A 27,568-nucleotide genomic window follows, 5' to 3' on the forward strand; every position below is an offset into this window, starting at 1 on the left:
CCTGTTGTAGCCCCAGTGTCAGGGGCGCAAGGTGTCAGCTAGGGGCTGCGGGAATTTTCCCATCCTGACAAGGACGGCGAGTGATTTTCCGACAAAAGCGATGATAAAGTCATCACTGGTTCAAAACCCGGTCGGGCATGCAAGTCAAAGTCTGTGTATACAGCACAAATGGATGCCAGATGAATGAGGTGGGTTACAGAAAGCCTGAGGTTCTGCCGTCTGCTCTGGTCACGATGAAGCATCCTGGAGCAGACAACTCACTTCGTCTTACATCGAGAGGTCGAGGCGCTCATGACATCCAGATATCAACAAAACTACATCAAACCACGCAGCATACATACAACCACAATACTCTTCACCACTCAAGCAATAATTAGCAAATGACCATTGTCCGTGCGAGAAAAAGTGACAGATGACTGGCAACGTGACACACCCTTCAAAACCCACGTGACCTCCAAGAATTGTCTCCCTTCACCAAAAAGCTCCGCCGTAGACATGTTGGGGGCAAAGTGATGCCCGTGACCACCAAACACACCAGCGCTGGTTTATCAGGAGGCTCGGTGGTGTTTGGCTGTCAAGTTATGACACAACATGGTGTGGGAGACGAACCAGGCCGACTGTTCATCATGTTCACTGCTGCTTTGTATTTATTGGCCACACGCCTGACGACAAACTACGGATACATCTTCATCATCCTCACAATGTTTGGTCATTAAGTTGTCGAGCGACATGATGGGTGCAAGCCTCTCAGGCTCACCTTTGCCCTGACCATCTATAAACATATAAACAATCCTCGGCGCTCGTGAAATAAAAGCCAAATATAATGCTCAGGAGGATGAGAGCAGCCTGATGTCGGTCTCCTGCAGCATCCTCCACGTGCGCAGACTGACCGATGGTCGGCTCGTGCAGCCCGCGCTCAGTACCCGCCTTCACATCGTAGAGATGAGGACAGGAGGGGCGGGAGGTGTGTGTGTGTGTGGGGGGGGGGGGTGAGATAACTCAGGTGAGGTATGAAAGGGGTGTGTGTGCTGCAGCACAATGTGAGCTTAGTTCAGCAGCTGAGGGTTTGTATCAGCACCAATCTGCTCACAGCACTTCCGGCAGACTTTCCACACGACCTCTCCAGCCGTGACCTGTGTTTGGACTGTATGGACTGATAGCAGGTGAACTGTAACACCTTTTACCTCTGGCTATTGAACACTCGCCATGCATGAGGTTTACTGACATGGGCTCAAGACGGAATGTTTATTTGTATCGACAAACAATTGCTCCCATGATGCAGCAGGCAAACAGTTCAACGCCCAAGGATGCAGCGAGGACCACACACGCTCGAGAGGCACTGCCGCGAAGGCTGCGCAGGGTCAAGGCCTGACAGTCTGTGTGATGTGTGTGTCCCCCATCACCCCGGGGCCCCCCACTACACGCGCCGCTCTGCCACTTGTAGCGCCTGCTACTCAAGCCACAAAGCTAAGGCACAACTGAGAAAGTTAAGACATTTCAAGAAGCCAGCAGTCACAAAGGTCATCGTCGACGAAACACGACCCGAGCCTCGCTACGGCGCAGTTGAGGTTAGCAGCGGGAGGACCCCGGGGACAGGGGGAGAAAACCGCTTTGTCCACGTAAACACCACGTAGCGAGCGCTCAACACTGCGGTAGGTGGGCCGTCTTCGCTGCCCCCACCATCACATCCCCCACATCACATCCCCCCCATCATCACACACCCCCCCACCATCACACCCCCCTCCCCTGTAAACACCACGAGGCTGTGAGACAACGTAAACATCGGCGCCAGCGATGCCAGCTTGTTTTCTCCTCATACTTTTATTGCAGCAACCTCATCACCTACTGGCGACCACGACAGGCTGCGGTGTGTGACCAGTCACGTCTCAAGATAAGTGGTCCCCCTCCCTCTCCTGCCCCCCCCCCCCATGCCTTCGGAAGCCACAGCAACCTGACCTTGAGGTGGGGCGCGAGGCAGGCTGGTCACGTGGTGTGGGTGGCGCGCGGGCGGGTGGCAATCTGTTGATACAGCGGAACAAACTGCTACACGATCGGGCCAAGGGAGATAAGTAAAATCTACTGCTTGTGGCGCGGAGCCCTCCCTCCATCCTCCCCCCGTTCCCTCTCGCCCTCAAAGGAGGAGAAGCGTGGGGTGTGGGGGGGAACTTTTATTTTGCTCGTTTGCCCAACAAGAAAATTGCGGGAAAGAGTTCGGCAACAAAAGAGAGTAAAACTCTAACCGAGACACAAAAAGCGAGAAGTTTTAGAGCAGCGAGACTGAGATGATGCACAAACTAACAGACAGATGGAGGAACAGAAGGAATGCTTTAACCGGGTGTAGGAAACTGAGATCATTCAAGTTAATGGACGCGAGACTTTTAATTATTTATTTCTGTTGTTGTTTTTTCTGGAACCAGTTGATGCCAGCTCTTGTTCATCCTGGCGGAGAATATTTTAGCTTTCATTCAACACAGAGTTGCCTCCCTTCCCTTTCATTCACCAGAGAGGGAGAGTTGTCTGTCCCCACCCTGCCCCCTGTGGTACAGATCAATACCGGAAGAGGAGGATGGCGCTGGTGCTGGCGATGGTGCAGCTGTTGGGGGCTCCGCGTGTGAGAACCAATCTAACCCCCAAACGCTTCCTGACTTCACGACTGATGCTCCAGGCATTGACAGCTCGTGACAACTACGTGACGGTGCGTACAGACCGCGTGACCACAGAAGCTCACACACACACACAAACGCGCTCGCATGCACCCGCCGTACACGACTAACACTCTGTCAGCGAAACACGAGAAAAAGGAAGGCAACGTTTCGGCCGCAGGAACACGTGTAACACCTTTACCGGTCATCGTTATCCGTGACGTCACGTCATTGCTGATGTCGACGGCGGGGAGCGTGCAAGGGAGCCAATCACAGAGGGAGAGGAGAAGGATTTGTGTCCCCTAACACTGCCACCCGTTACAAGCCTGAGGGTAGGACAAAACCTGCCTGCGGTAGTCTGCCCTTGCCTCGTCACACGCGTCACCGTCGCCGAAGATAATAAAACTTGTAATACAGCCGAGTATTACCAAGGGTGTCACGGACAGCATAACAACACCAAGAAAACTAAAAGGAAAGATGAAGAGAGGCTTAGATACAACATGATGTGTGTCCGCGGTAACTAAACCTAACGTGGTGGTCACGGGGTGTGTTACCTCCCCCTCCTACACACACTGACCAACAGCGGCGTTAGCAGGATGACGTCAGCAGAACTGGAGTCAGTCACGTGCACACGTCACCCGTTAACCCCCCCCCCCTCATCGGTTCCCCCCTCCTGCCTGTATCTCGCTACTGTCGCGCATGGATGACGAGGAAGAGCGCGCGATGACCGGGCGAGAGGGAGGGGGACGCGGGGGAGTTCATCCCCACCATCCCCTGGGGGGCTGCAGCACGGGGCGGAGGAAGCAGGGCCGGAACAATCGGCAACAGAAAATCAGAGATGTTAATTAGTTGGCAAAAGGCTTTTAAACACTGACTTTGGCGGGCGGCACGCTTTGGGCACGAAGCCAAGCGGCGCAGCACAACTTCATCGTCACGGCTGCTCTCCCTTCCTCTCTCCCCCTCCCCCAGCAGCCTCCACATTCTTGCTGCCTCCCAACCGCCCCCTCCTCTACCCGACCTCCTCCTCCTCCTCGCTGGCATTAGTTCACCATGGCGGACAGTGGGCTGGTTGAAGGCCTGCCCCGCACCCACGACACTCAAAGCTCTTCCAGGCCTCCGCTGGCGGCCGCGGGATGGCAACAATGCAGCGTCCGCCACCCGCATCATCATCAGTGGGTGGACGTTCTGTCAAAATGTTGGAGCGACTGAGCTTCCACCACATGCCGCACGTGTCGCAGACGCGCTGGGGAGGTGGATCGAGTCCCAACTATTGCTGGAAATAGTATTTATAGCACTGACAAGCAACCGTCCTTTGTTGACTATCAACCATCAACCTGTTTGGTGATTGCGGAAACGTGTTCTATTGACAGGAAGTCTGTAGGTTGTCTGTCTACAACAATCCGCCGCCGACAATCCTGGCCGTCATTCTATTTTAGTCTCTCACTAACGGTGCGCCGGATTGTTTTGTTTTTGTAAAGCATTTCTCTGACCATAGATTGTGGTGCTGTCACCTCGCAGACTGCAGTCACTGCCTGTGGTGCTGGTCTGGTAGCAACCTGATAACGTGCGTGACGTCACAGTGTGGTGTCACCTACACGGCACGCACAGGCAGGTCGCCCAACTGACTTGGTGACGTAGCCGGGCTCTAAACACCGGGGTAAACACAAGTCAGCGTGCAATCAATACCGCGCCAATAACTTGTAGCAAATGAACAGCAGGCGAGGTGGGTGGGGTGGTGGTGGTGGGGTGGGGGTGACATCGAGACCCGACTAACGCCAGCGCCCTCTTTATTAGCCGACCAATCGATGAGAAGGAAGGACGGGTGACGGGCCCTGTTGCATAAAGGCGTGCGAACGACAAGCTCGCCCTGGAGAGAAATCTCGACGTCAACAAAAACCTGCGGAAGATGAGTGAGAGACAGAGAGCGAGGGAGACAGAGAGCGAGGAGACAGAGACAGACTCAGCACCGCGTGCTCGTCATTGTATGGCAGCCCGTTGCGGCCATTAAATGCAAAAGGCTGCTGGGGGAAGTTTTTGCTCCCATTGTGTCTACGTGCGTTTTCGTCGCTGGCTGTTGCCAGAAACCTTCACCCACACTGGAATTAGGGTGCCAGAGAGGGTGGTCGGGTTAGGCTGGAGAAGAAAGAAGCGGGTGGCCTGAGGTGAGCAAAGCGGAGGCACTCCCTCCTTCACTTTATTGGGGAGGGAACCTGGGTGGCCGTCCTGCCGCTGTCTCGACGGAAAGGTGCAGACAACCCAGTCCACGCGAGGTGGAGTTGAGGAGCAGGCAGCTGGGGTGGGGCGAGGGGGGGATTTTACAGATTTGTTGGCTGAGGAGGACGAGGAGGGTTTGCTACCACAGAGACCCAACACGGGACACGCGGGGTCAGCAGAGGTCAAGGACTGGGACCGAAATCCTACACAAAGTCTGTGACTACCACTGGCACCACGTCACTAAGGCTTTTTGTGACGGACAACTCACCTCCCACCTTATCCCCCGTCCCCTCGGTAACGGTCGACTAACTTCTGGTACACTAGTGTGGTGAGCCACGAGCTGGCAGTTGTCATGGAGATGTACGGACAGGACGACCAGGGAATTTATTTTAGAAAGAGAACCGAAGACATCCACAGAACATTCCACAGAGTTGTTCTTAGTTAAAGTTTACAATGTGTGAAAAGAACAACAGGAAGATCGGTGGACGAGGAGCAGAAACAAAGCCATTAGGCAAGCAATAAAACTGAACGTATTTACATTTCCTGTCACACCACTCTCCCTGTAAAACACAAGAAAACGTTTATTACAACATTTCCTGTTATGTCACTTGGCCTTCTAACTTACAAAACAAATGTGAAAGACCTTGGAAGCAAGGAAATGATTTCTAGAAGGTAGTCGCAGTCCCTGGGAGGCAGAGCCGAGCCTCGGGTGGCAGCGACAAGTGAAGTGTGATAAACACGTGTAGGTAGATGCTCGTAGGTAAGTGTTAACTGCCGAATATAGACTGTGGATGCAGAAAGTTTACCCACGTTTTCTGCGTAATGTAAACACTACCCAACGACCAACTATGACACGTACACACCAATGGCGGCTCATGTTTGGCTGCCACGTGGGTTTTCCCGCACTAGGGGGCGGGACTTCGTATGGGAAAACTGTTGTGGGGCTGGAAAGCAAAACAAATACACACTTCGGTTGCCTTGACAACTGTGCGCACGTGTAGATGTCCGGTTTATCGACAAATGTTTCCATCCTGTCTTTACCTCGCGCTACCTGCGGATGGCCCCACGACCCCGGGGGTAGGCTGGAGGCGACTGTCACGTGACAGGGACAGGCTGTCGTGCGGGTATGATAAACGAGAGAACTGTCTGTGCTGACAAATTCCTCAGAAAACTGTCAGGAAAGACTGTCACCTACACACGCACAAGGTGACATCTGCAATACAACAGTCGGGCAAGGCACACGCACCTGGAGGGACTTGAGGGGAAAGGGTAGGGGAGAGAGTAATGCTTGAAATAAGTCAGAGGACCGAAAGGTCAGAAAGTAATCATCACACAATACACGTATTCACGCCATCTAATACAAAATAACAAGAAATGTCAAAATGAGAGGTCAAAAGTCACAATGGACTAAGATCAGAGAGACTGGTGATAGAGCGAATCGAAGAGTTGTACACGGCACGTGGCGGCCACCTCCCGCTACCCGTTATCTTCATTACGAGATGGTCTGCTGGGTGGACAGGTCGTGTGCTCAGAATAACTCCCTGAGTCTCAGGGTCTGTCGTTGGTCCTCCTCACATGGAACCGGCATCAGCCAAAGGCCGGACTACTCTGTCAGCAAGTCTGCAGGCTGTTTGTGTTTCACGCCGTGTCAGCAACTACGTGACGGGTGTACGGCACCCGGTAGAACAATGGCTAAAACACTTCAAGTAGAGAGACCCTGGGTTCAGATCTCGTCTCGGGACACTGTATGTAACACACCTGTTTACCAGGCTGGCCATCGGGATTTTCCTCCAGGTGCTCTGATTTCCTCCTCCCTCCTCTCCCCTGCGAAATCACCTGTAGGTAGAAGAACGTAACCGCCAAAAAAATCAACCAGCCAATCAGTTGGCTCCGCAGTCGGGTGTGTGGGTCAGTGACGTACAGCCTTGTGTCACTGTCATTATTGTCCCAGTCCCTGCGTCATGTCACTGACGCCACTGTCACTACGTCATTCGACAGGCAGGTGAGTTGACGAGAGGAGGGATGAGCACCTCCTCCTGCTTAGTTGGTCAGAGACAGGGCGCTGCAGCCATCGCCACGAATGTATTCGCACAAACTAGAGAGACAGAAGAGAAGAAAGGTGCGAGTTCATTACTGCTGTACAAGACGGGATAGGAGACGAAAGACAAAAACAAACCGAAATGAATGCGATAAGAGGGCGCCGCCTTTGATGACTAAGAGCTGTAAGCAGAGACTACATGGCGACAGGTCTCCGCCAACGGTATGACCCTTGACCTTCGTAAGGCACCCTCGTGTAGGTGGCTCGGCGTACCTAGTCTTACCATTGCCTCTCGTCTCGCGAAAACTGGTGTTACACCGATAGAAACATCGCAACACACAGCGGTTGTGAACAATGGAATGCGCGCACGTGTGTGATATATATATAGAGAGAGAGAGACGGAGGGAACGAGACAAAAGATGATCACCTCCAGTCTATTTCAAGTCACGTGGCCTTAAGTAGAACACACAAATAAAACGCATATGACAAAAGGTGGTAAACAGAGACACGTGACCAGGTAGGCCTGAGACCTAACGGTTATCGACATCAACAGCCGAGCTGCTGCAGCGCCTGCCATCTCCAAGGTAACTGGACCCAAACACTGCAGCAACATAACGATCTCCTTCCGCCTCCTCCTGTCGCCGATGTTTATTATTATTATTGACACAAATGACGAGACAATTTCTCAAGTGATACTATTATTAAGTAGTGAACTCTAGAGTCTAATGTCTTACACTCAAGTCATTGTTGTAGCGATGTCTAGAGGAATCGTCGTCACGTGCTAGCGCTCTCGGAGTTAGTATTTACCTAGTTCATGTAAGTTGTGATGTGAGGAATTGTGTCTCATGTCTGACTGTTTCTAAGGTGAGGGTCAGGCCACGAACTTGTGTAACTGGACTGCTGGCAGACGGTTTTTTTCCCCCAATTAACTACTAAAACGAGGCATGAGACTACAAAGCTTCCGGTTTAGTCACATTCATTGTCTAGGCTCGCCGAGACTAACAGCAGAGACTTGGCAAGAGGCTAAGTGTTGGTCTCGGCAGACAGACGGCAGTCCACCTATACAAATCCGTGGTTAGTCTTAGCATCAGTAGAAGTGAAGGAAGAAAGCAGTACAGTCACAGCAAGACCGACTTCAGTAACCATAGCAACACGGCTTCAAAACTCAGTATAGAGGCAGGTAGTGCACCCATGAACCCCAATCAGCCACCCACCCTCCTCTCACACGTACACCAACACCTGACGATGGCACTGACAGCGCGAAGGTACGAGTCCTCACGAGGCAGGTGTCCAGGTGTCCAGGTGTGGAGGACATTTACCTCGGTGTCGCCCGTCACTTCTTGGCGTTGTCATCGATTCCACAGTCACAGCGATCGCCACACACTTTGTTTTGACACCTCCCTCTCCCTTTCCCAACCGAGGAATCGAACCGCAGACTTGAAAGTTCGCACTCCCGGCGCCTGAAAGGACGGTTAGGCGCTAGAACTGTCTTGTCTCCAGAAGTCAGTGTCAGACACGTGGGCTGACATGTTTACAAATGTCAGTGTCAAACACATGTTTTCACCGTTGTCACTGTGGCTGTGAAGCTTTGTCTTCTTTTATAAATGTTTACCGCAAGAAGCTTTGCCTTAAGATCACGTGTAAGTTCAGTTTATTTTTACTTTCTTTAGTGTCACGAAAAAAATCTTTTACACATATAATTCCATACATTATATATATCATTTATTCTTGGGTGTCATACACAATGATATCCATAGAATGTAGAGTGTAAACATGTAGAAATTAATGTAGAAGTGGTTGCACGTTTGTTGTACAAGATGTAGTTGTACATCGTCATCACTTACCTTGAACTGAGGTTGTTTCCTCCAACTCTACAGACAGCCCCTCTATAGACAACTACACCCCAGCAGCTCGTGTACCCGGTGAGATGCTGATAAATAAATCTGTGCGTGCGTGTGTGAGAGACAAGCGCTCGTGCTACTACACGTGATGCGTGTGTGTGTGTGAAGTGTCCCGGATGTCAACAACTGTGATACTGTGTTGCCGCCATTACAGTCTGGTTATTTCACTCCGCATCTCCAACATTAGCATCTCGGTCATTTCAAGTCGGGTGGATAGTAATAGTCTTGTTTGTGTTTCAAATGGAAAAGACAGACAAATGGGAGTCGGACAGACAGACAGACAGACAGACAGACAGACAGACAGACAGACATTGTAGGGAGGCTGCTGGAGGATGGGCCACTTGGCAAGGCGGTGGAGGATAGTAAACCCTCCGTGGTCTGATACTTTAACTGACAAACTATAAGGGAGGAGGCGGCGGGGTGTTGGGGCAGCTACACGACTGCAATATGTGCACGAGAAACATGAGAGAAAAACAGAACTATCATCGTGATAATTATCGTCCTCAACATAGTCGCCATTATCGTGACAATCGTTGTCATCATCACGATGTTCGTCATCATAATAATGAAAACGATGTTATCATCATGGTCATCATGACTGATGGACGGGAGTAGAACTGTAATCTACCTTCCACACATTGTACATACAGTGTACAGCCTCCTCCTATATCAACACCACAGAGAGGAGAGGGAGGGTGATAGAGTGTGTCAAGGGGTAACATGATGATATGTGTAACAGTTGATGCAGCAGGCAGCCAGCAAGCAGGTGGACAAAGGGACAAGCTGAGTAGCATTTCCTGCCTGAGTGAAAAATGAGTATAAATATTTGATACAAATAAATATACAGTATATATAGATACACTACAGCACGTTCACACAGACAATAAGACAGACGAGCCAGACAAGACTGAATTATGGACAGGGTCAAGAGGTCAGGCCGGAACTGCAGACATGGGATGGCGACAGATGCGCAGTTACCTGCACCATGTCAGTCATACGATGTGGCGCCAGGAATAATGCAAAGCTCAGGTGAGTCAAAGGATGCCCTGGACTACCTGTGATGTTGAATTTGAACTGCGCCACGTGACCTTGATACAGCCTTATCTTTGTCACGTGTCCTCCCAGCGCGACGTTGGTGCACGACAGGTATTGCCAACGGACAGAGCAAGTGTTGCTGACTTATTATTCTAATGCCGACGGTTTATTGCTGCAATACTGCTATTATCCAGTCGTTTGTTTATTATACTAAAACTGCTGGTTTGTGTCCACGGACTGGATGCTTCCCCTGCTCACTAATCTGCTCACTAATCCTACAGCAAACACCTTTCACACCTGACAACACGTGCGTCAGACATGTATAGCGTCTCCCATGACAACAACGCCTTCAGACGGAGCAAACATAAAACAACAACAACAACAACAACAACAACAACAACAACAACAACAACAACGAAAACCCGATAAACTGGACAGCTGGGTTGATTACTACATTTCACTGAGACAGTCACGTGTATCACTCAGGACCAGGTGAGACTTCCCAGTACCTGGGGCAGACCCACGTGACACAGCCAGACGGTCAAGATGACGACGAGGCGATAATATGGTAAACGATGAGGTCAATAAGCTTTGCAGCCTGCGACTACGAGTCCCGTGTAGTGCACGTGGACACACTTGTGGAGATGACGAGTAAACAGGTTTCGTCATGAAGCTGCACTACACGTATCATCCAGTCATCCATCCTTCACGCCATCCTTCATCCTGATATCCAGCATCCATCATTCACTCGATTTATCATCCACTGAGACCCGCATCCAGACATCCACTGTTCACGCTTTCCACATCCGGTCATCGAGTTCACTGAAGTTTGCATCCACACACTCATCGTTCGAGCAGACACGACACAGACATTGATGCTTCACAGCAGTCGTCCCACTACCCCACCCCCCAACCCACCCCGACAAAATGGCGGCCTACCTGCTGACTTGGGCGTGAACATGTCCTTGTGTGACGCGCAAATGGCCAGCAGACGGTAGCCAAGGTCGAGGTCGAAGCCCGGCTGTGCTGCCACCTTGCTGACCACCTGAAAACATAATCAACGGTTATGGCAGACTGGACAGCGAGTGTATCCCGCTATGTTCACCTGTATCCTTGTATCTCCGCCACACATAGAATGTACAGACACACGTTCACACTGTACTCAGCACGCGCCACTCTATTTATAGACACAAACATAAAGTACAACGGAGTGAGTGAGGGATGGAAACAAGAGGACATAAAATGCAGATTATCGGCTGTCATGATGTAAGACAAGCATCAGGTCGTCTCACGCCCATGAATCAAGTCTGTCGGACATAAAGGTGTCACGACAATGCTCAAATCAGTGACAAGCTCTCTGGTCAAAGGGTGCGGATGGTCCGGGGAGTGCAGACCAGGAGGGACGAGGCTGGGCGGGTGAGCACAGGGTCTGGGGGAGGGAGCGAGGAGGGAGAGAATATGTGGACCAGATGGATGACGCAGACAGCGGCGATGAGAAAAGCGAATAACGAGGGTCGAGTCCAAGATGTCGACCCAGGGCGGCGGGTGTTAGTGAACAGTCTGGCCCCCGCCCCCCCCCCTCCATCAGCTGACCGGACTCTCTGGTCGGTTGCGTTCCGATCATCCTCATCACACACACACGCACGCGCGCGCACTTTCGGCGAGATCGACTACAACATTGTCCTCCAGTCACCCAGCCACCACCATCAGTGACACGGCCTGCGGCTTGTCTGCTGACCTCCTTCATGTGCAGATAGGTAAGCTTCCTTCACATGATGCGACCCTTGAACTAAAGCTTCCTTCACATGATGCGCGACCCTTGAACTAAAGCGTCCTTCATATGATGCGACCTTCCCTAAAGGTTCTTCACATGATGCGGTCCCCAAGTAAGATGCCTAAAGATGTCTTCACATTTCAATGTATTACTGCATCTCCTCCTCCCCCTGGTCGCTCGGGAAGAGACAATAGCTTAGCAGCGTGAACATGTCTCCTTATGTCCTCTTTTTCTGTGAGATGGAAACAGCTGTTTTTTAGGGGGTGGGTGCAGGCTAATCCTCCACTTAAGTGCTAATATTTTATAAGCATGCTAACTGCTTCCTGTCAGCCATTTTTAGCGACGGTCCGGTGGCATGATGTGTAGCACCTGTCTTCATAACAGTGAGTACTGACTGCTCTAGGTTCAGATCTCGTCTCGGGCGCGCTGTTTTTTCTTTGCATGTAGCATCTGTTTACAGGCTGGATGGTTTGCTGGGATATAGCCTTAGCTGCTGGCTAGCCATGTAACGCGAATTTACCCCACCCCTCAGTTCAGTTAGCCGCTGGTCACGAATGGTGCACTTAGCCCTGGGTACACAGAGCATATACAGAGTGTATCTTACATCACAGCTTCTGTAACTTGCGTTTCTTGCGCTCAAAAGTAATCTAAATATAAACATCTAAATTCTACTATAAACAATCGGGTTTTGATCATGATTTATTTCAGCTCAGCATTGTAAAGGGACCTTGTGAGCCCCCAGCAGTGTACATGTTACACGTTACCTCATTACAGGCGAGCAGGACCCGCCAAAAGAAAGAAAAAATGTAAGTACCATAACCTTGACATCGCCAGTTATCTGCCCTTGTTCACACTTCTCTACCCCTCTTTCCACAGGTTGTTATCGTCTTTCACATCAGTTAGATCAGGAAGAGCAAGAAATAGAAAACGGCAAAGTGGCAAGAGAAGACAACCCTAAACATATCAAGACAACGCATACTCTGGGTTCTCGTTCTTGCGACATTTGTGTGTCTGTTGACATCCGAGGGGAGAAAAGACTATCTTGCCCGGTGCTAGTTCCTATGACACTGACAGGAGTGTTTAAATCCCACGTTTACCATTAAAACACACATCACACTGTAACACACTCCTTCTGCAAGTGGCTGGTCCAAAATAGCCCTCGTATCTCGGGCTGTCCACACCTCTACTTCTCGCGCACTGACCGCTTGGCGCGGAGTAATCTCGCTTCGTATCGCGAGACTTCGTGCGTCGGGGCGCGAAAAGAATCTCCGTCTTGCCAGAAAAGTGCTCTGACCCGGAAACGACTGCAGTTAAGTCTGATACGCATGCGCACGACACGGGGAAATCACGCGATAAATACGTGATTACAAGCACTTTTCAGCAGATGGGATTTCTCTCTCCTGAAATATATGCTTTCTCTCTCAGTTGTTCTTTGGCCTGATATTTCAAGGCTGATTCCTGTGAGAAATAGAAAAATATTTCTTCCCCCTCTTCTTCCAACAGCTGCTACCATCACCACCTCTGGGTCCGGCTAACCACGTGACCTGCGCTCTGTCCGTCTCTCCTGGGTTTGGCCAGACCACGGGATCCGATACCCAAAGACAAACCTGTGCTAGTCTCGCAGCGACCAACGGTCTTCTCAAAGGACTGCCCCATGGCAAATGGAAGTGGTGGTCAAGCAGCACTCACACCAGCCATTCATTTCTCCCTCCAACGTCTCCAACTGCCTTGCAAAACTTATTCGCCATCATTGCAGAGATCCTCCCAAGGTCAGGATTGCACCACTCCTTCGCCCTCAGTTGAAGACAATATTATAAACTCACTCACCTCAGTGAAAGAAGTGTTGCACAACTCATTCACTCGTGTGAACATGGCGTCACAGTAAGTTTAGAGCAAGATAAACTAAGAAAACCTTCGTCAAAGTCGATTTGTCTTCAATGAGGTCCCCCACCATTAGACATCACTCAGCAGACTGTGTCCGTGTCAAAGACAGACAAATCACCAGTGAGGTATCGTCAGGCGTGAGAGTGCGGCGACTCTTGACGGACCATCTATCTGCGCATGCGTGAGAAGACCGCTTGTGATGGCGACCATCTATCTCACGGACTGCGCGCCGAGAAGTGTTGACTATCGAACCCACCCTCCCCTTCCGGACGATCGGCTGCCTCTACCCTCCCCTGCTCTGGTTAGAGGAAGATGGCTTCCAGGAAAACACCGAGATTTATCACCTCGCCAAGCAGTTCGGGCTAAAAGGAGTTCTGCTGCTAATGGTCTAGTTGACCTTTGAGGTCACTGTCTGTGTGGACGTCTGGCTTCATTCTGACTTTCTCGATAGTCTCTCTCTCTGTGGTGTGTGTGAGTGGGAGTGTGTGTGTGTGCATAATTCCGAGTTAACGCTGCAAATGAAATTCACTGGACCATGTCTTCTATCGCCCTTTAAACTCCCGCCCTATCATGTAGACGTCACGAGAAGCTATCACGAAGACGTCACGAGAAGCTATCATGAAGACGTCACGAGAAGCTATCATGAAGACGTCACGAGAAGCTATTATGTTGACGTCACAAGTAGATATCATGTAGACGTCACGAATAGCTATCACGTAGACGTTTGTCTTTCTACCACCTCCCAGCCCCGGGTTGCTGCCCCTCGTGGTCCCTGTGCCTGGTCACGTGATTCAGTATGATGACGTGTTCCATCTTCCCGGCTGACCGGCTGGACCCTAACCCACCCTCGCCAGGTCAGTCCTCCCTCTGCCGCAGCGTCAAGAGGTCACCGCCAGCGAGGCGAGGAGTGGAGGTGCATTTCTTCCCCATCTCCCACGGTCACCATCCACTCCCTCCTCTTGTCCCCCACCTTTAACCGCTCCCCCAAAAGGAGGCTGGGTTACGGCGCTGAGTGTCCAGTGCCCGCTCGGCAGCTGGGATCAATAGCAAAGGATGAACTCTTGCCACCCCGTCACCTCCCACCCTCCCCTCCCACCCGCCCTTGTCTCACTCTTGTTTCCTGCTGAGAGCTGTCGCCTCAACTAGAGTTTCGTCCGAGAGCAGCTAAGCGGGCGAATAAAACGAACAGTTTGAACAGTTTGGGGAACACGTGACGGAGGGCGACTTGGCCCAACGGTCTGGCCGTGCCATGCGCAAGTCCTTCTACCCGCATCATCGTGTCTTGACATCCATCATTACTTTCACACAAAACGTTGCTTCCACCCAACCACTGATTCTCCATCTTTCACGAGAGCTCTCGTCTACACGTTGCACAACTTTATTCACGAAACCTTTCCGAGGTGAAGGCGAGAGAATAGTTGACGTATTGTCACGTGCAGCCTCTCACAATAAATTCCAATACCGCCGCCATAGCTGCTTACAAACTAAAATCTTTGGAGTAAAAATTGTTTTTCTTGTTCCTGATCACCCCAGTGGAGCCTAGGCCGCAAGTATTTGAGTATAAATACTAACATGTAAATATACACAAGGAATTCATGATGACACAACCATCCCTTACAATGGCGCCGCATGATGAGCAGACCTGACATGAAAGACAGAAGAGCAGAAGGCAAGTAGGAACAATGCGAAGTGGTGAAGAGAAGAAATAAAACGCACGAAACGCCAGAAAGGGTCAGTGAACGATGGAGAGGAATACGAAAAGGAAGAGTAAGGAAGAGTGGACACCAACAACAGTGTTTATCTTATAAGGAAATGTTTACAAACACAGGGACAAACAAACAAACAAACAAACAAACAAACAAACACAAACACAGTTTCCCTGTTTGATACAATGACTTGCGACTAACCGTAGTTCTGGAACCGGTCGGCAGTGAGCTTTTTTCTTTTTGTCACAGGGGTAATGGAATGGTGCACAAGGCGCAAATTGGGATGGGGAGGAGCGGACGGGGTGGACAGGGAGGTTGAGGAGGCATTAGTCATTTACTGCGAGAAACTGCCCGCCCGCCACCCCGCCACCCGCCCCGCCACCCCGCGCACAAATCAAGCTGCTTGCCGGCAAGTGTTGCCCACGGAGAGGTCGGGATGAGGAGGGAGATCAGCCTGCAGGAAACGGGAGAACGGGAGGGGGAGCAGCGCAAGAATTATCGCCCATTACGCAAGATGCCAGTGCTGTTATAATCGAGTAAGAGCTGGTGAGTGGGGTGGGGCTGGTGGGGCTGGTGGGGCTGGTGGGGCGAGGGGCAAGAGCGTTGAAGGTCAGCCAAGAGTGTAAAGCGTTCACCGAGAAGAACTTCTCCCTAATGAAACAAATAGAGGAGCTACGGAATGTGAGAAGAAAGGGAAAGATAGACTTGATTGTCTGGTATTTTTTTTAAAGCATTTCACTGATACACGTGTAGACAAAAAAGTATTGGATACTGATCTACACCACTAACCAGACACAATTCTGTTCTACCGACGCACATTTCCCACGCTTCAGAGAGCATGACAGTATTACAACCAGCAATGGAGCTACAGATGGTCAACAAAACATGTTTACAGACAGCCGCTTCATCATCTCGCGTGGAATCAATTCTCTCCGCTTTGTTCCCGACCCCGACACGTGCGGTTCTAGAAAATGCAAACTGTTGCCGCTTGTTCTCAGGTCTTAGATGTTTAGCAAGCAGACGACGCTACCGTCAAGACACGCATCTGACCGTCACGCTTGGCTGCTTGTATTCAGCTTCCGGTGCTTGATGCCATCCCCACTCCTCCCACTGTCCAGCCTCTGTAGAAGCTCCACCTCATCCCCACACAGGTCCCTCTGAAGCAGTTCCACCTCATCTCCACACAGGTCCCCCTGTAGCAGCTCCACCTCATCCCCACACAGGTCCCCCTGTAGCAGCTCCACCTCATCCCCTCACAGGTCCCACACAGGTCCTCTGTACCAGCTCCACCTCATCCCATACAGGTCCCCCTGTATCAGCTCCACCTCATCCCACACAGGTCCCTCTGTAGCAGCTCCACCTCATCCCCACACAGGTCCCTCTGTAGCAGCTCCACCTCATCCAACACAGGTCCCCAGCTCCACCTCATCCCACAGGTCCCTGTAGCAAGCTCCACCTCATCCCACAGGTCCCCCCTGTATCAGCTCCACCTCATCCCCACACAGGTCTCTCTGTATCAGCTCCACCTCATCCCCATACAGGTCCCCCTGTATCAGCTCCACCTCATCCCACACAGGTCTCTCTGTAGCAGTTCCACCTCATCCCCACACAGGTCCCTCTATACCAGCTCCACCTCATCCCCACACAAGTCCCTCTGTATCAGCTCCACCTCATCCCCATACAGGTCCCTCTATACCAGCTCCACCTCATCCCCACAGGTCCCCCTGTATCAGCTCCACCTCATCCCCACACAGGTCCCTCTGTATCAGCTCCACCTCATCCCCACACAGGTCTCTCTGTATCAGCTCCACCTCATCCCCACACAGGTCTCGGCAAGTCCTCGCTGACGTCCTCCACAGCTTCCTTGCCACCGCCGCCCACCGAATCGATAGACGGGCAGAAATATGATCGGAGGGAGCTAACCCATGAATATTTCATTACGATCGCGCAAGCGCAACTACTCTTACGTCTTGCCCTCCCGCCTTGCCTCCCCTGCTGCCCTCCTGCATACGTTGCGGGCCGTCACGGCGCGAGGTCGTCACACGGCGGGCGTCACGTCCACCTGGCGGGGCCCAGTCGCCCCAACTACGACAGCCGCGCGAGCTCGCCGCGCGATGACGCCATGGCCCAGCCAGCCAATCAATACGTCACGATCAAGGGGGAGGAGAGAAGTCAAAGCGAAACCAAGTCGCCATGCCATGCATGCCGGGACTGCCTTTCCTCCCTCCTCCTCCTCCCTGACCTTTTTTTTTTTGTGGCGATCAATAGCTTCTTGCAAATCTGCGGACATATTGTTGACTGCGATGCTTGGGTAGCTGGCGGAGTCGTGGCCAAAGCCATCAAACAATGACGGAGGCAGCGCCAGGCCGGACGAGGCCAAACATCCCACCAGGAGGCTGCCGCCATGTTGGCAGCCAGCGCGCGGGCCAAGGGAGGTAAGCGGCGGTCCGCTCGTCAGGGGCACGCGAGGTAGAGCCAGGGGCAGCCCGAGTACAGACACCTTATTAACAAACAGGGGCGTGGATGGTAATGAACTAGGAGACACCGCCAGCAGCTCGTGAAGGCGGCCTCCTCAACACGTCACTGCCGGTGCCTGCAGGGGGGTGGGGTAGGGGGGAGGTCCTTTCTCGGCGGACAGCGATGGAGGGCGGGTAACAATGACCATGGCTGACGGGGAAGGGTGATCGCACTCAAAAGGTCTTCACACAACGAAAGAAGAAATAATGATCAAGAGTTGCAAAGCTCACTTCAGCCTGGCACACTAGGAGGGACTGAGGTGAAGGATGTGTGACGATGTTTGGGGCAGCAAGTGTCTGACAGCAGATACAAAGTTGCCGCCATTCCTGTCAACATTAAAAGCTTTGGAAGACCGACATCGGGGTGGCGCAGGCAATAATTGGTATAGCAGTGGCAATCTGTGTACCCGCGACACACTCACACAAACAACACAAACAACACAAGCCACTTTAGTCCTTTTATCAGCAAAAATGCACAGCACGTGCCGAGGATACCAATGCTGGTATTAAAAATAACTCAATAGGGTGTAAGGGTGGGGACTAATAATAATAAATGATTATTTACACAGCGCGTTATCCCACCAACAAAGGCAGGCTCAAGGCGCTGGCACACAAAGTCGCAGAGCAAACATCAGTAGACATGAAATGAGTTGTACAAATTCACTGTCATTCTTCTCTCTCTCTCACACACACAGGGTGGAGTAACCGGAGTACCCGGCAAAGACCACAGACGGCCACCTTGTTGACAGACATCACATTCAGAGAGTGAGATGTGTCCGAGCTGAGATGAGAACCCAGGACACCCGATTCTCACTGTCTTGGAGATGGGCGCATTAATCAAGCGCCACAAACACAATTAGTGCTCCCCCCTCTCATCCTAATAAGCAGAAAGACTTCATGGCAACGAGGACGAAACTACCCTGCCCACCCGTCACGTGTCTTCTCACGTGATGAGCCGCTGTGCCGTAGAGCACGTAGTGCGTCACATGACTCGCTGTGGCTCAGTGGTCAATGGCTTGTGTCCAGTAATACACTCTGATTGTAGCTGCCCTGTGCCCTCTATCATGCCCTGTGCCCTACATCATGCCCTGTGCCCTCTATCATGCCCTGTGCCCTCTAGCCAACATCTGCTGGAGTCTCTTTCTTTCAGCCCTCATCTCGGAGCTGCAGCCTACCAACGCGGCCAACATCTCACCCGTTGGACAGACTCTAGCTGTTACCGGGTGGATAATACTCGGGTGTGGAATGCGTCTTGATTCGACGTTTGCTCAAATGCTTAAGATGCAAAGAGAAGGTAGCGCCCCACCCTGCATAGTGAACCGCTCACCGCCACTCGACTAGAGAATCGGCTCCTAATTGATGTTTGGATGGAGGGCGAGTGCGTGCCCTGGGTCTGTACAACGATGATCTGAACGTCTCGACAGATGACAGGTAGGACCTGGCTGTAGTCACTCTGTTGTTCACCTCAGTCAGCGAACAGTGGTGTGCTGGCATCTGGTTTTGGACACCGACCCACCATGATTCCATCTCAGGTCTTTTGCTCCGAACTTTTGTGCAGATGTCGTGGAACCGTCCTTTGTTGCCATTGCAGTTGAGCAAGAACGCATTCCTTCTTCATGCGGATGCTTCACAAAGTTTTTAATATTTCTCTTCCCTTCTCGGTTGCATCTCCCAGCTGTTTCCTTCTTTTTCTCTGGAGCCTGACTGGCGTGGCACGAGACACGTGGTGTAAAGCCGGTTGCTTCCCTTGTCGGACACTGACAAGAGCAGTTCCACAAGCCTGTGCGCATGCTTTTTGACTCGTGATCCAACTTCCGGATCGGGTTTCCCGACAGAAAATGGAGGTTGTACCGACGGCCCACATCGATTTATCACGCGTTCAAGACATGAGAAAGGCATGAGCAAGGCAGGTTTCCAAATGTCTCGCCATGTCTGTGGGCGAGCAGAAGCTTCCAGAGAAAAACAGACAGACAGGTGCTGGCAGCGTTCAAACTCATTCATAATTTTGTGTTAATACGTTTATGGACTCACAGTTAGGCTTTTTATGACAGTGGAATTTGCAGGAACTGCATACATGGGTCGTGTATGTTGGAAAAAAAGGATGAGTGGGAGACGAGCAAAGCAGTCATCCATCTCAACACGTCTGCAAATCCTCTTTTTACTCGTCTCCGTCACCGCTGGCTTATTTCTAGCTTCTGAAGACAAGTTAGAAAGCTGCTCGCAATTCCTTCAAACAGTCGCTTACAGATGTAACTTCTTGTAATACATCTTCAGCCACTTCCGCCATGTCTGTCAGGTGATCAACTGTGCGATTGGCGGCCGACTGCCGGAAGTGGGGAGCAGCCTTGCGCCACGAGCCCTCCTCAATCAGTCGGTGGGCAACGATAGGGAAGATAAGGGAGAGCGACCCAGCCAAGCCACCAAACCTTAATGAGTTGTCTTGTCTGGAAAGGTCGTTGACTGTAGACAACAGTGTTTGCTGTTTACTTTCTAGTCCAGTTCAAGGATTCGCTTGAACATTCAGCATGCGACTGGCCGTGGATGGGTGGTCATCCATCGAATTCAGAATCCATCAGGCGCACGATTCCATTAACCACCCGCCAGCTCAATACAGGAGGCTCTACAGAGTCTTCAAGGTCCTCACCTGTTTGCACCTTGAGGGTACTTTGGTTAATCAGCTTTACAGTTACCTCTGAAGTAGCCTTAACCTCTGTCGGAGCAGGTTGGTGCTGGAAGCTTGAGAAGCAGACAACCTGCGGCGACATTTCGTCTCATTGCCCGAACACCACTCGTGTACAGCATAGGTTGCTTGAATATAAAGTGCAACACGAAAACATTTAGGGCTTCACGTGTGGGGTTAGAGATCTCTATAACTCTCGACGACACCAGCTATGTGGACAAGGACGAGGGAGGTCGACAGAGGTACGTGAGGCGCGAGGGTGACACGTAACACGTAAATAAAGTACGTCACCAGCAACGGGTGGTACTGAGCAGCCACCGACAGCACACACCACACCTGTCAAGCTTGTCCACCCGGGTTCCAAGCTGTGGTAGATCCGATTACATCCACCTCCCTGTCATATCTGTTACTCAAACTCCAAACCACACTTTCGCTGCTCCAATGGGGTTAAAGTTCATTATTTCGTGGAAGGAATTTGTTCGCTCCTTTTTTTTTTTTTTAACAAACACGTACACCCGTCTTTTGTCCCTCCTCTTCCTCCCTTTTCCAAAGATTCTAGACTGTTCGTCCACAGCATCTCTCTGCTCAACGCAGATAGAAACACTCCCTCCCTGTTAACACACGAACATAACGGAGGGAGGGCTACAGAGCTCAGCCACTAACAGCCAGACTCGCTTAGTGTATGAGCAGCTACCAAACGTTTGTCTAGCTGCCGGCGAGAGTGCAGGTTAGTGTATCATAAGGCTACGTGTACTAGCCGTTACACAGGGGGAGACAACTGGCCGCGTCCAGCCCCACAGGCGGTTGGAAAGTTGTCTCCCCTGCAGCTTTGTCTCCCTCCTGTCGCTCCCTCCCGACCCAACTATTCGCTCGCTATTCATCACCAAGCGACTACCACAGCGGTTGACACCCACAACCCGACATCCTCTGTTGTCTGCACGCCTCTTCCCCTTTGACCTATGACCCCATCCCTTCTTTGTTCTGGTTTGGTGCTCCGGGCAGCAAAAGGTGAGCGTTCGATGGAGGGCTCCACAGTCCATCCATAGGTCCTGTCGGATTCAGTACACGGTGAGCCCGTGTCACCACACTATGCACCGGTCAGCTGGTGGCAGCAGACGACAAGACATCATCATCATTGTGCATCTCCCATCCAGGCTAAAACCCAAACCCCGAGGATGGCAGAATCAGTAACCGCAACTCCCTCGCGGCCCGCCTACTGGGTAACTCGCTGTCCAGACATTGTAGACGTTTCCATGTCAGCCCCACTTCCTCTCTTTTGTTTAAAACACTACAGTACGTTACATGATGTATCTGGCTAGTTACGGGAAATCATCGCTGGGTTGAAGCATTTTCCCATCAACCAACCAACCAACCAGTTATCAATCCTCCAGTCACCATGAGTGACCACACCGCAAACATGATGGCACGATGAAGAGGCTGTTACAATGCAATGGCGGTCAGGGTGGGCTGACCACACCCTACTCTCCCCTTGCCCAGTCGCCGACACCACCCCAGTTTTTACCAGCAACCCTAGAGGGCAGTGAACTCAAGTCCCTCAGGTTGATCACGGTGACCGGAAGTGGACAGGATGGTTCGCACCGCCCACAGCACCGGTCACCCCACCGTTCTGTGGATGGTGTGGCGCCTGGTGCCAGGAACCGCTCCGTGCACCCGGCACCCGGCATAAAACATGTTACACAGAAACTACACTCCGCGTGTCTCTGGTTCTCGTGCTTTCTGTCACACGGGGTCACAAAGTTGGCCATGCGGTGTTTATGAGCTTAGTGGCGTCTCGTAATCCGTGAGGCGCATAATTTCTTCCTGTCTTTACATCGTCTTTCAATCTTATCAATTGAGTGACGATTAATTAATAACTGATATCGTGTCCTCGGTGTAGCCAACTTGTCCGCCTGCACTTGCTGACCTCTTGAGACTCCCTCCCTAACTTGTTGAGGTTGACAGCTCAGTTTGGGCAAGTGCGGGAGGAGAGGGAGGACACAGCGTGTCGAGTCAAGGGGAGATAAGCAGGCCGTGTTGTCTGCCGACAGTGTGGACAGGAGAGGACCACTCATAGTCAAGGGTGGTGGTGGGGGGGGGGAATAGCTGCCGTCACGTGACGCACCCGCTCTCCTCCTCTCTCATCGGTAGTGACTTCAAGTTTGTCAAAGTTTATCCTATGAAGACCTCTACATACGAGTGAACCAATATACGAGTAAATCGAGATACGAGCCAACAATTAGTTGAAAATCGTGTTCCTACTTAAAGCGGTTTTCTTTTTTTTTTTTGACATGGAAGCAGTTGTGGAAAGGATTAAACTTATAGTGTAGAGGTTATTTATTCATAAATTGTTTATTTACAGAGTGCCTTAACTTACTTTTAATAGTTGCTTATTTACAGACACTTTATCCCACTTCTAATAATAATAATTGTTCATTTACAAAGTACTTTATCGCACTTTTCATAACAATTATTTATTTACAGATCCCCTTATCCACCAACAAAGGCCACTCAATGCACCTGCACCCTAATGCATCTTACAAATGCTCTCACAGGGTGGATACAACTAGTGGACAGCCCCGTGTGATGGTCTGTAAGCAGGTGTCACAGGCCACTGACCGCCCGTCAGTCAGGTGTAACACCTTAGTGTAACAGTGTAACAGTGTAACACCTTAGACACCAACAACAAACATTCTTTACAGCGATGCATCCAACTACAGTTCGCCACCAAACCACAGACGACAGGAGTCACTTCCGCCATGTTTGCTACAGATGGTGATAATGAAGAATGCTGGATTATTGTTTTATAATCAACCCTCTCTCCACCACACACACAAACACTACACACACACCGCCATACGCTTCTGTGTGCTGTGTGTGATAATAGTTTATAAGGTGACAATCACGGTGACGACAATCAGGTGTCAGACATGGGTGGTGTCTATGATGATAATTAACAGTATGACACACACGGACATACATACGCACACACACACACGGACACACACACACACACACATACACACGGACACACACACACACACACACACACACACACACACACACACACACACACACACACACACGGACATACATACACACACGGACACACACACACGGACACACACATACGGACACAGGCACACGCGGCGCCCTTTGTCTACTAGGCAAGCTGTGTTTCTGTCCACAAGCTGTGGAACAGTTCCCCCCTCCCTGTAACTCGCTGAACGGTTGTCTTATTCCCCAGCTGACCTGAAGGGCCTGAGACCAATATTTTCCCATTCTCCAGTCCTAAAGTGATGGAGCTCCCAACATGGCTGCACCGTTCTGTCCATCGCTACAAACAGACGTCCACTGTTTGGCTGTTTAGTCAACACGCAGACTTAGCGCCTCCATTCTATAAATAGCCACTAACCAAAAGGTCTGCGGATCCAGCGAGCATTCCTGGCTAGTAAACGGAAACCAACTGCTTCTTTGTCTGGACCCGGCGGCTTGCAGCTCCCGCCTGCGCCCTCCCTCTCATGCTGCTGGTGAAATACCTGTGTAGCATAACCCAGTATCTAAATAATGCCGCCCCACACACCACCCCCACTGGCCCACCCGTCCTCAGCCCACCCCCCACCCTCTCTCCCGCTCGCTTGGGAGGCTACATAGCCGCCCTGTACCCTGCCTGGCTGCTGACAGCCCTACCCCCAATCTCTGTCTCCTCCTCCCCATCCTCTGGAACTCTTTATATTAAATCAGGCGGCGCCACTTCCCAACTTCCCACTCAGGGGCGAGCACTCTTGTCTTTTATCCCGACACTCGAGCGCTTGACTCGGCCCCACCCTTCCAACTACCCCCTTCCCTCACCTCTACCCCTTCCCGCCCTCTCACCCGCTCAGCTTTAGTCTCAAGCGCCAACATCCTGAGTGTATGGCTTCGTCGCCCCCTTGTACACCAGCGGGGTGGTTAGACGATCGGGGGTACACGTCGGGCAGTCCACCCTCCCACTACCCCACAATCCCGCCTCCTATGATCCGCTACTGTCGGGTTTGGTTTATGCTTGCCAGCACCCAGGGTGCCTCCAGTTGTGTTCCTCTACCGTCACCCAGTGTCGACAACCACACGGCTGCCACGTCGTCAGGCCTTGATGTCGTTCATCCCACCCCTACCGTCTTCCCTCTCTCTCTCTCACTTGTCTTCACACTCACTCACACATCCACACAGCTCCCGCCATGGACACCTGGTATGTGTGCACGTGCTGTGGTCTACTTGTTTGTCCATGTGAACACTTAAAACGTTCATCTACACCTTGTGGTGCACTTTATTCTTGTAATCTTATTTCTGTCTACTTTCATCTCTTACTTGGTAAACATTCATCACCTCCATCAGGAAGTAGGGGTTGCTTAGTGCACGGACAGTACCTCCCCCAAGCCTGACCCCGGGGCACTACAGGTCTGCTATCCTCTAATATTTCAGTTCCAGGACATCACTATTGCAGACAACACTTCTGCATCCCGTACGACAGTTGAGGCATCCCACAGCAGCCACCCGAGACAACATCAGCTCCCTTACCACTGAGATGCCGCACACGACAGCCGCTGTGATGTGACAGCAGCAACTGCAACATGTTGTCTCACCCCACGTCTCGCCCAACACCGCGAGAAGACTGAGAACGAGGGAGGGGGTAGGAGAGAAGGGGTGGGGAGGAGGGCAGTCAGATTCTGTCTGACGTCAGCAGGCCGCAGGGTGCCGACGGTCAAGGATCGTTCTCACTTCTCGTCAACAGCGGACGACAGCTCCACAGCTGCGTGGGGGTGGATGGGGTGGGTGAGTTGACAAAAAGCACGTGTAATGTGTGTGTGGGCTGTGACGATGTGGAGGTCGTCTACAAGGAGACAACAAGGCGGAGATTACACTTGCGGACTACACCCTCCCTCTACACCATCGATTCTCTCCCCTTGCTCGTGCTGCCAGACACTGGCTCGACACAAGACAGGAGTTCTCTCCCTTACTCTGCCTGGCTGCCTGTCGAACGCCAACCCTAGCCATCCGTGTCGACTTGCTGGAAGGCCAGCAGAATGAGGAAACCGATGGCTGTGAGAATTCTTTCTCGTTGAGCGTCATCTCACATTTCTTCCTTTCAACATCTGCAAGATTTATCGTTCCTGACATACACGAACAAGGGATGGTTCCATCCTATTTCAAAAATCAAAGTAACCAAGAAGCAAAAAAAAAAAAAAAATAAATAAATAAAATAAAAATAAATAAAATAAAGTCATTTTTCTATGAATGCCGACGAGAAGAAATGAAAATAAACATACAAAGGGACCGTTGACAACCTGCACACCTCCCTCAGAGCAGACTCGCTGTGACTACAAGGAGCACGAGACTAGAGTCAGCTGGGTACAGTGGCGGGTAGGGGGGCGATGACAACCACAGTTTACACACGGCAGCTGTCTCGTCTTGTCCTTAATGAACGGACACCTCATAAACATGACTGAGGTTTATCAGCGTCACACACATCACACCCGTCACACACATCACACTCCGTCACACACATCACACCAGTCAACCACCACTGGATGCCACCAGGGACAGAAGCCACTCGGCGCCGCCAGCTGTTGCTGATGCTTCCTGCAACATCGTCCTCATGTCGCTGTGTGGGCCTGGAGGGCTCTAAGCACTGGTGGGGTTGTACACGTTGCTAAGATGTCAACAGATTGCAGCCAAAATAAAGCCTGACGATTATTGTCGACTAATTGTAAGTAGATGATTCTGTGTGGCTCATGAAAGATGTTATGATTATTTAAATGATTCTAAAGGAACAAAGGTTCCCCATCAAGATGAACTAGGGTCCCAGGGCGTGTCCTTTACTTACTGCTGTCAGTGTTGCTAGAGGGAGGGACGGGTAGCAGTGCCAGCAAATCCAAGGGATTTGATTCTCTAAGTACACACTAATACAGATACTGCTGCTAGTGGACAGCTAACTCTTTACACAATACACACGTCACACGTCCTTACTTACTTAAATGAATGCAGGACGTGCACCACATGGAGATGTCAAACATCTCGCGACACAGAACCCCTCATCCTGCCTCCCACATCCCTCCACACCTGTGGACCTTGACCTTCTGCCCCGACACTACACTACACTCTGCACGACCTCGCGGCCAGAAGTGAGAACTGCCATGGACCATCGCTGTTGTCTTTACTGGTGTACAAAGCCTGAGGTCACAGTGACATAAGGACATAAGGTCAAGGCTACAATCCAAGGGTTATCACAGAGGTCACTAAGTTAATCCTTGTTGTTCCCGTGAACATCACAATGTCGCCTTCCTGCCGAGAATCTCGTGCACACAGGACAGTTCATCCTCAGACTGTAGGTGACCTAAAGCACTTGACAATTAAAAAAACACACCTGGCCTTGGGTTGGATTTGGTTGTTGACGGTTACACTGCCTCAAGTTAAGCCGCCAGCCTTGGTTGTGGTATGACGAGCTGGTGTGAGCTTATCGCAATCACTAGACAACTACCTGTGCTCAGGTGAGAGCATGTTATCGTCCCACACATCGCTGAGGCGCCTCAAGCGGCTCTCCACACGGAGTCCAACACCGACATGCTGGCGTGCATGTGTGGCAGACGTCCTTGATGTCACAGTCGGAAATCAATCAATCAATAAATCAATCAATACATCAATCCATCAGATATAAAGAGCAATAAAGAAACAAAACTCTTAACCCTTGCCTATTGGCTTTCTTGTGGACACTGAGGGCGGGAGATCAATGACACTTAACCACACACTAGGCAGTCACGTGGGCGATCGATCAGCGCAGACTGAGGAGTGAGGACCTCACCTCACCTCACCTCACCTCACCTCACCTCACAGACGACAGCAAAGGTGGCGGCGATGTACTGCAATCAAAATGTCAAGCGGAGGCTGCTCAAGAGGTCGACCGTCTGAAAACACTTTAAACAGCTTTCCCTAATGATCACGAAATGCAGTGTATATATATATATTGTGTGTGTGTATATAGTGTGTATATACATATAGTGTGTATATATATTTAGTGTATATATAGTTTATATACAGTGTATATATAGATACAGTGAACGAGTCTACTGTTGATGATTCTCACTGTCCACTAGCCTTCCATTGATGCTGCTAGCACATAATTTATTACTATTTTCGCCTTAGTT

The 27,568-nt window shown here is 51.1% G+C and overlaps 1 protein-coding gene across 1 annotated transcript in view; it reads right to left on the bottom strand.

Annotated features, from left to right (window-relative positions):
• The window catches only part of LOC112561407 (zinc finger MIZ domain-containing protein 1-like), a 171,537-nt gene that overhangs the window by 91,352 nt on the left and 52,617 nt on the right, over positions 1–27,568 (bottom strand). Inside the window, exon 4 of the mRNA XM_025233894.1 lies at positions 10,770–10,875. Coding sequence (XP_025089679.1) covers positions 10,770–10,875 — 106 coding nt within the window. The remainder of the gene's footprint in view (positions 1–10,769; positions 10,876–27,568) is intronic.

Source organism: Pomacea canaliculata, linkage group LG1, assembly GCF_003073045.1.
Source record: "Pomacea canaliculata isolate SZHN2017 linkage group LG1, ASM307304v1, whole genome shotgun sequence".
NCBI classification, from domain to species: Eukaryota; Metazoa; Mollusca; class Gastropoda; order Architaenioglossa; family Ampullariidae; genus Pomacea; species Pomacea canaliculata.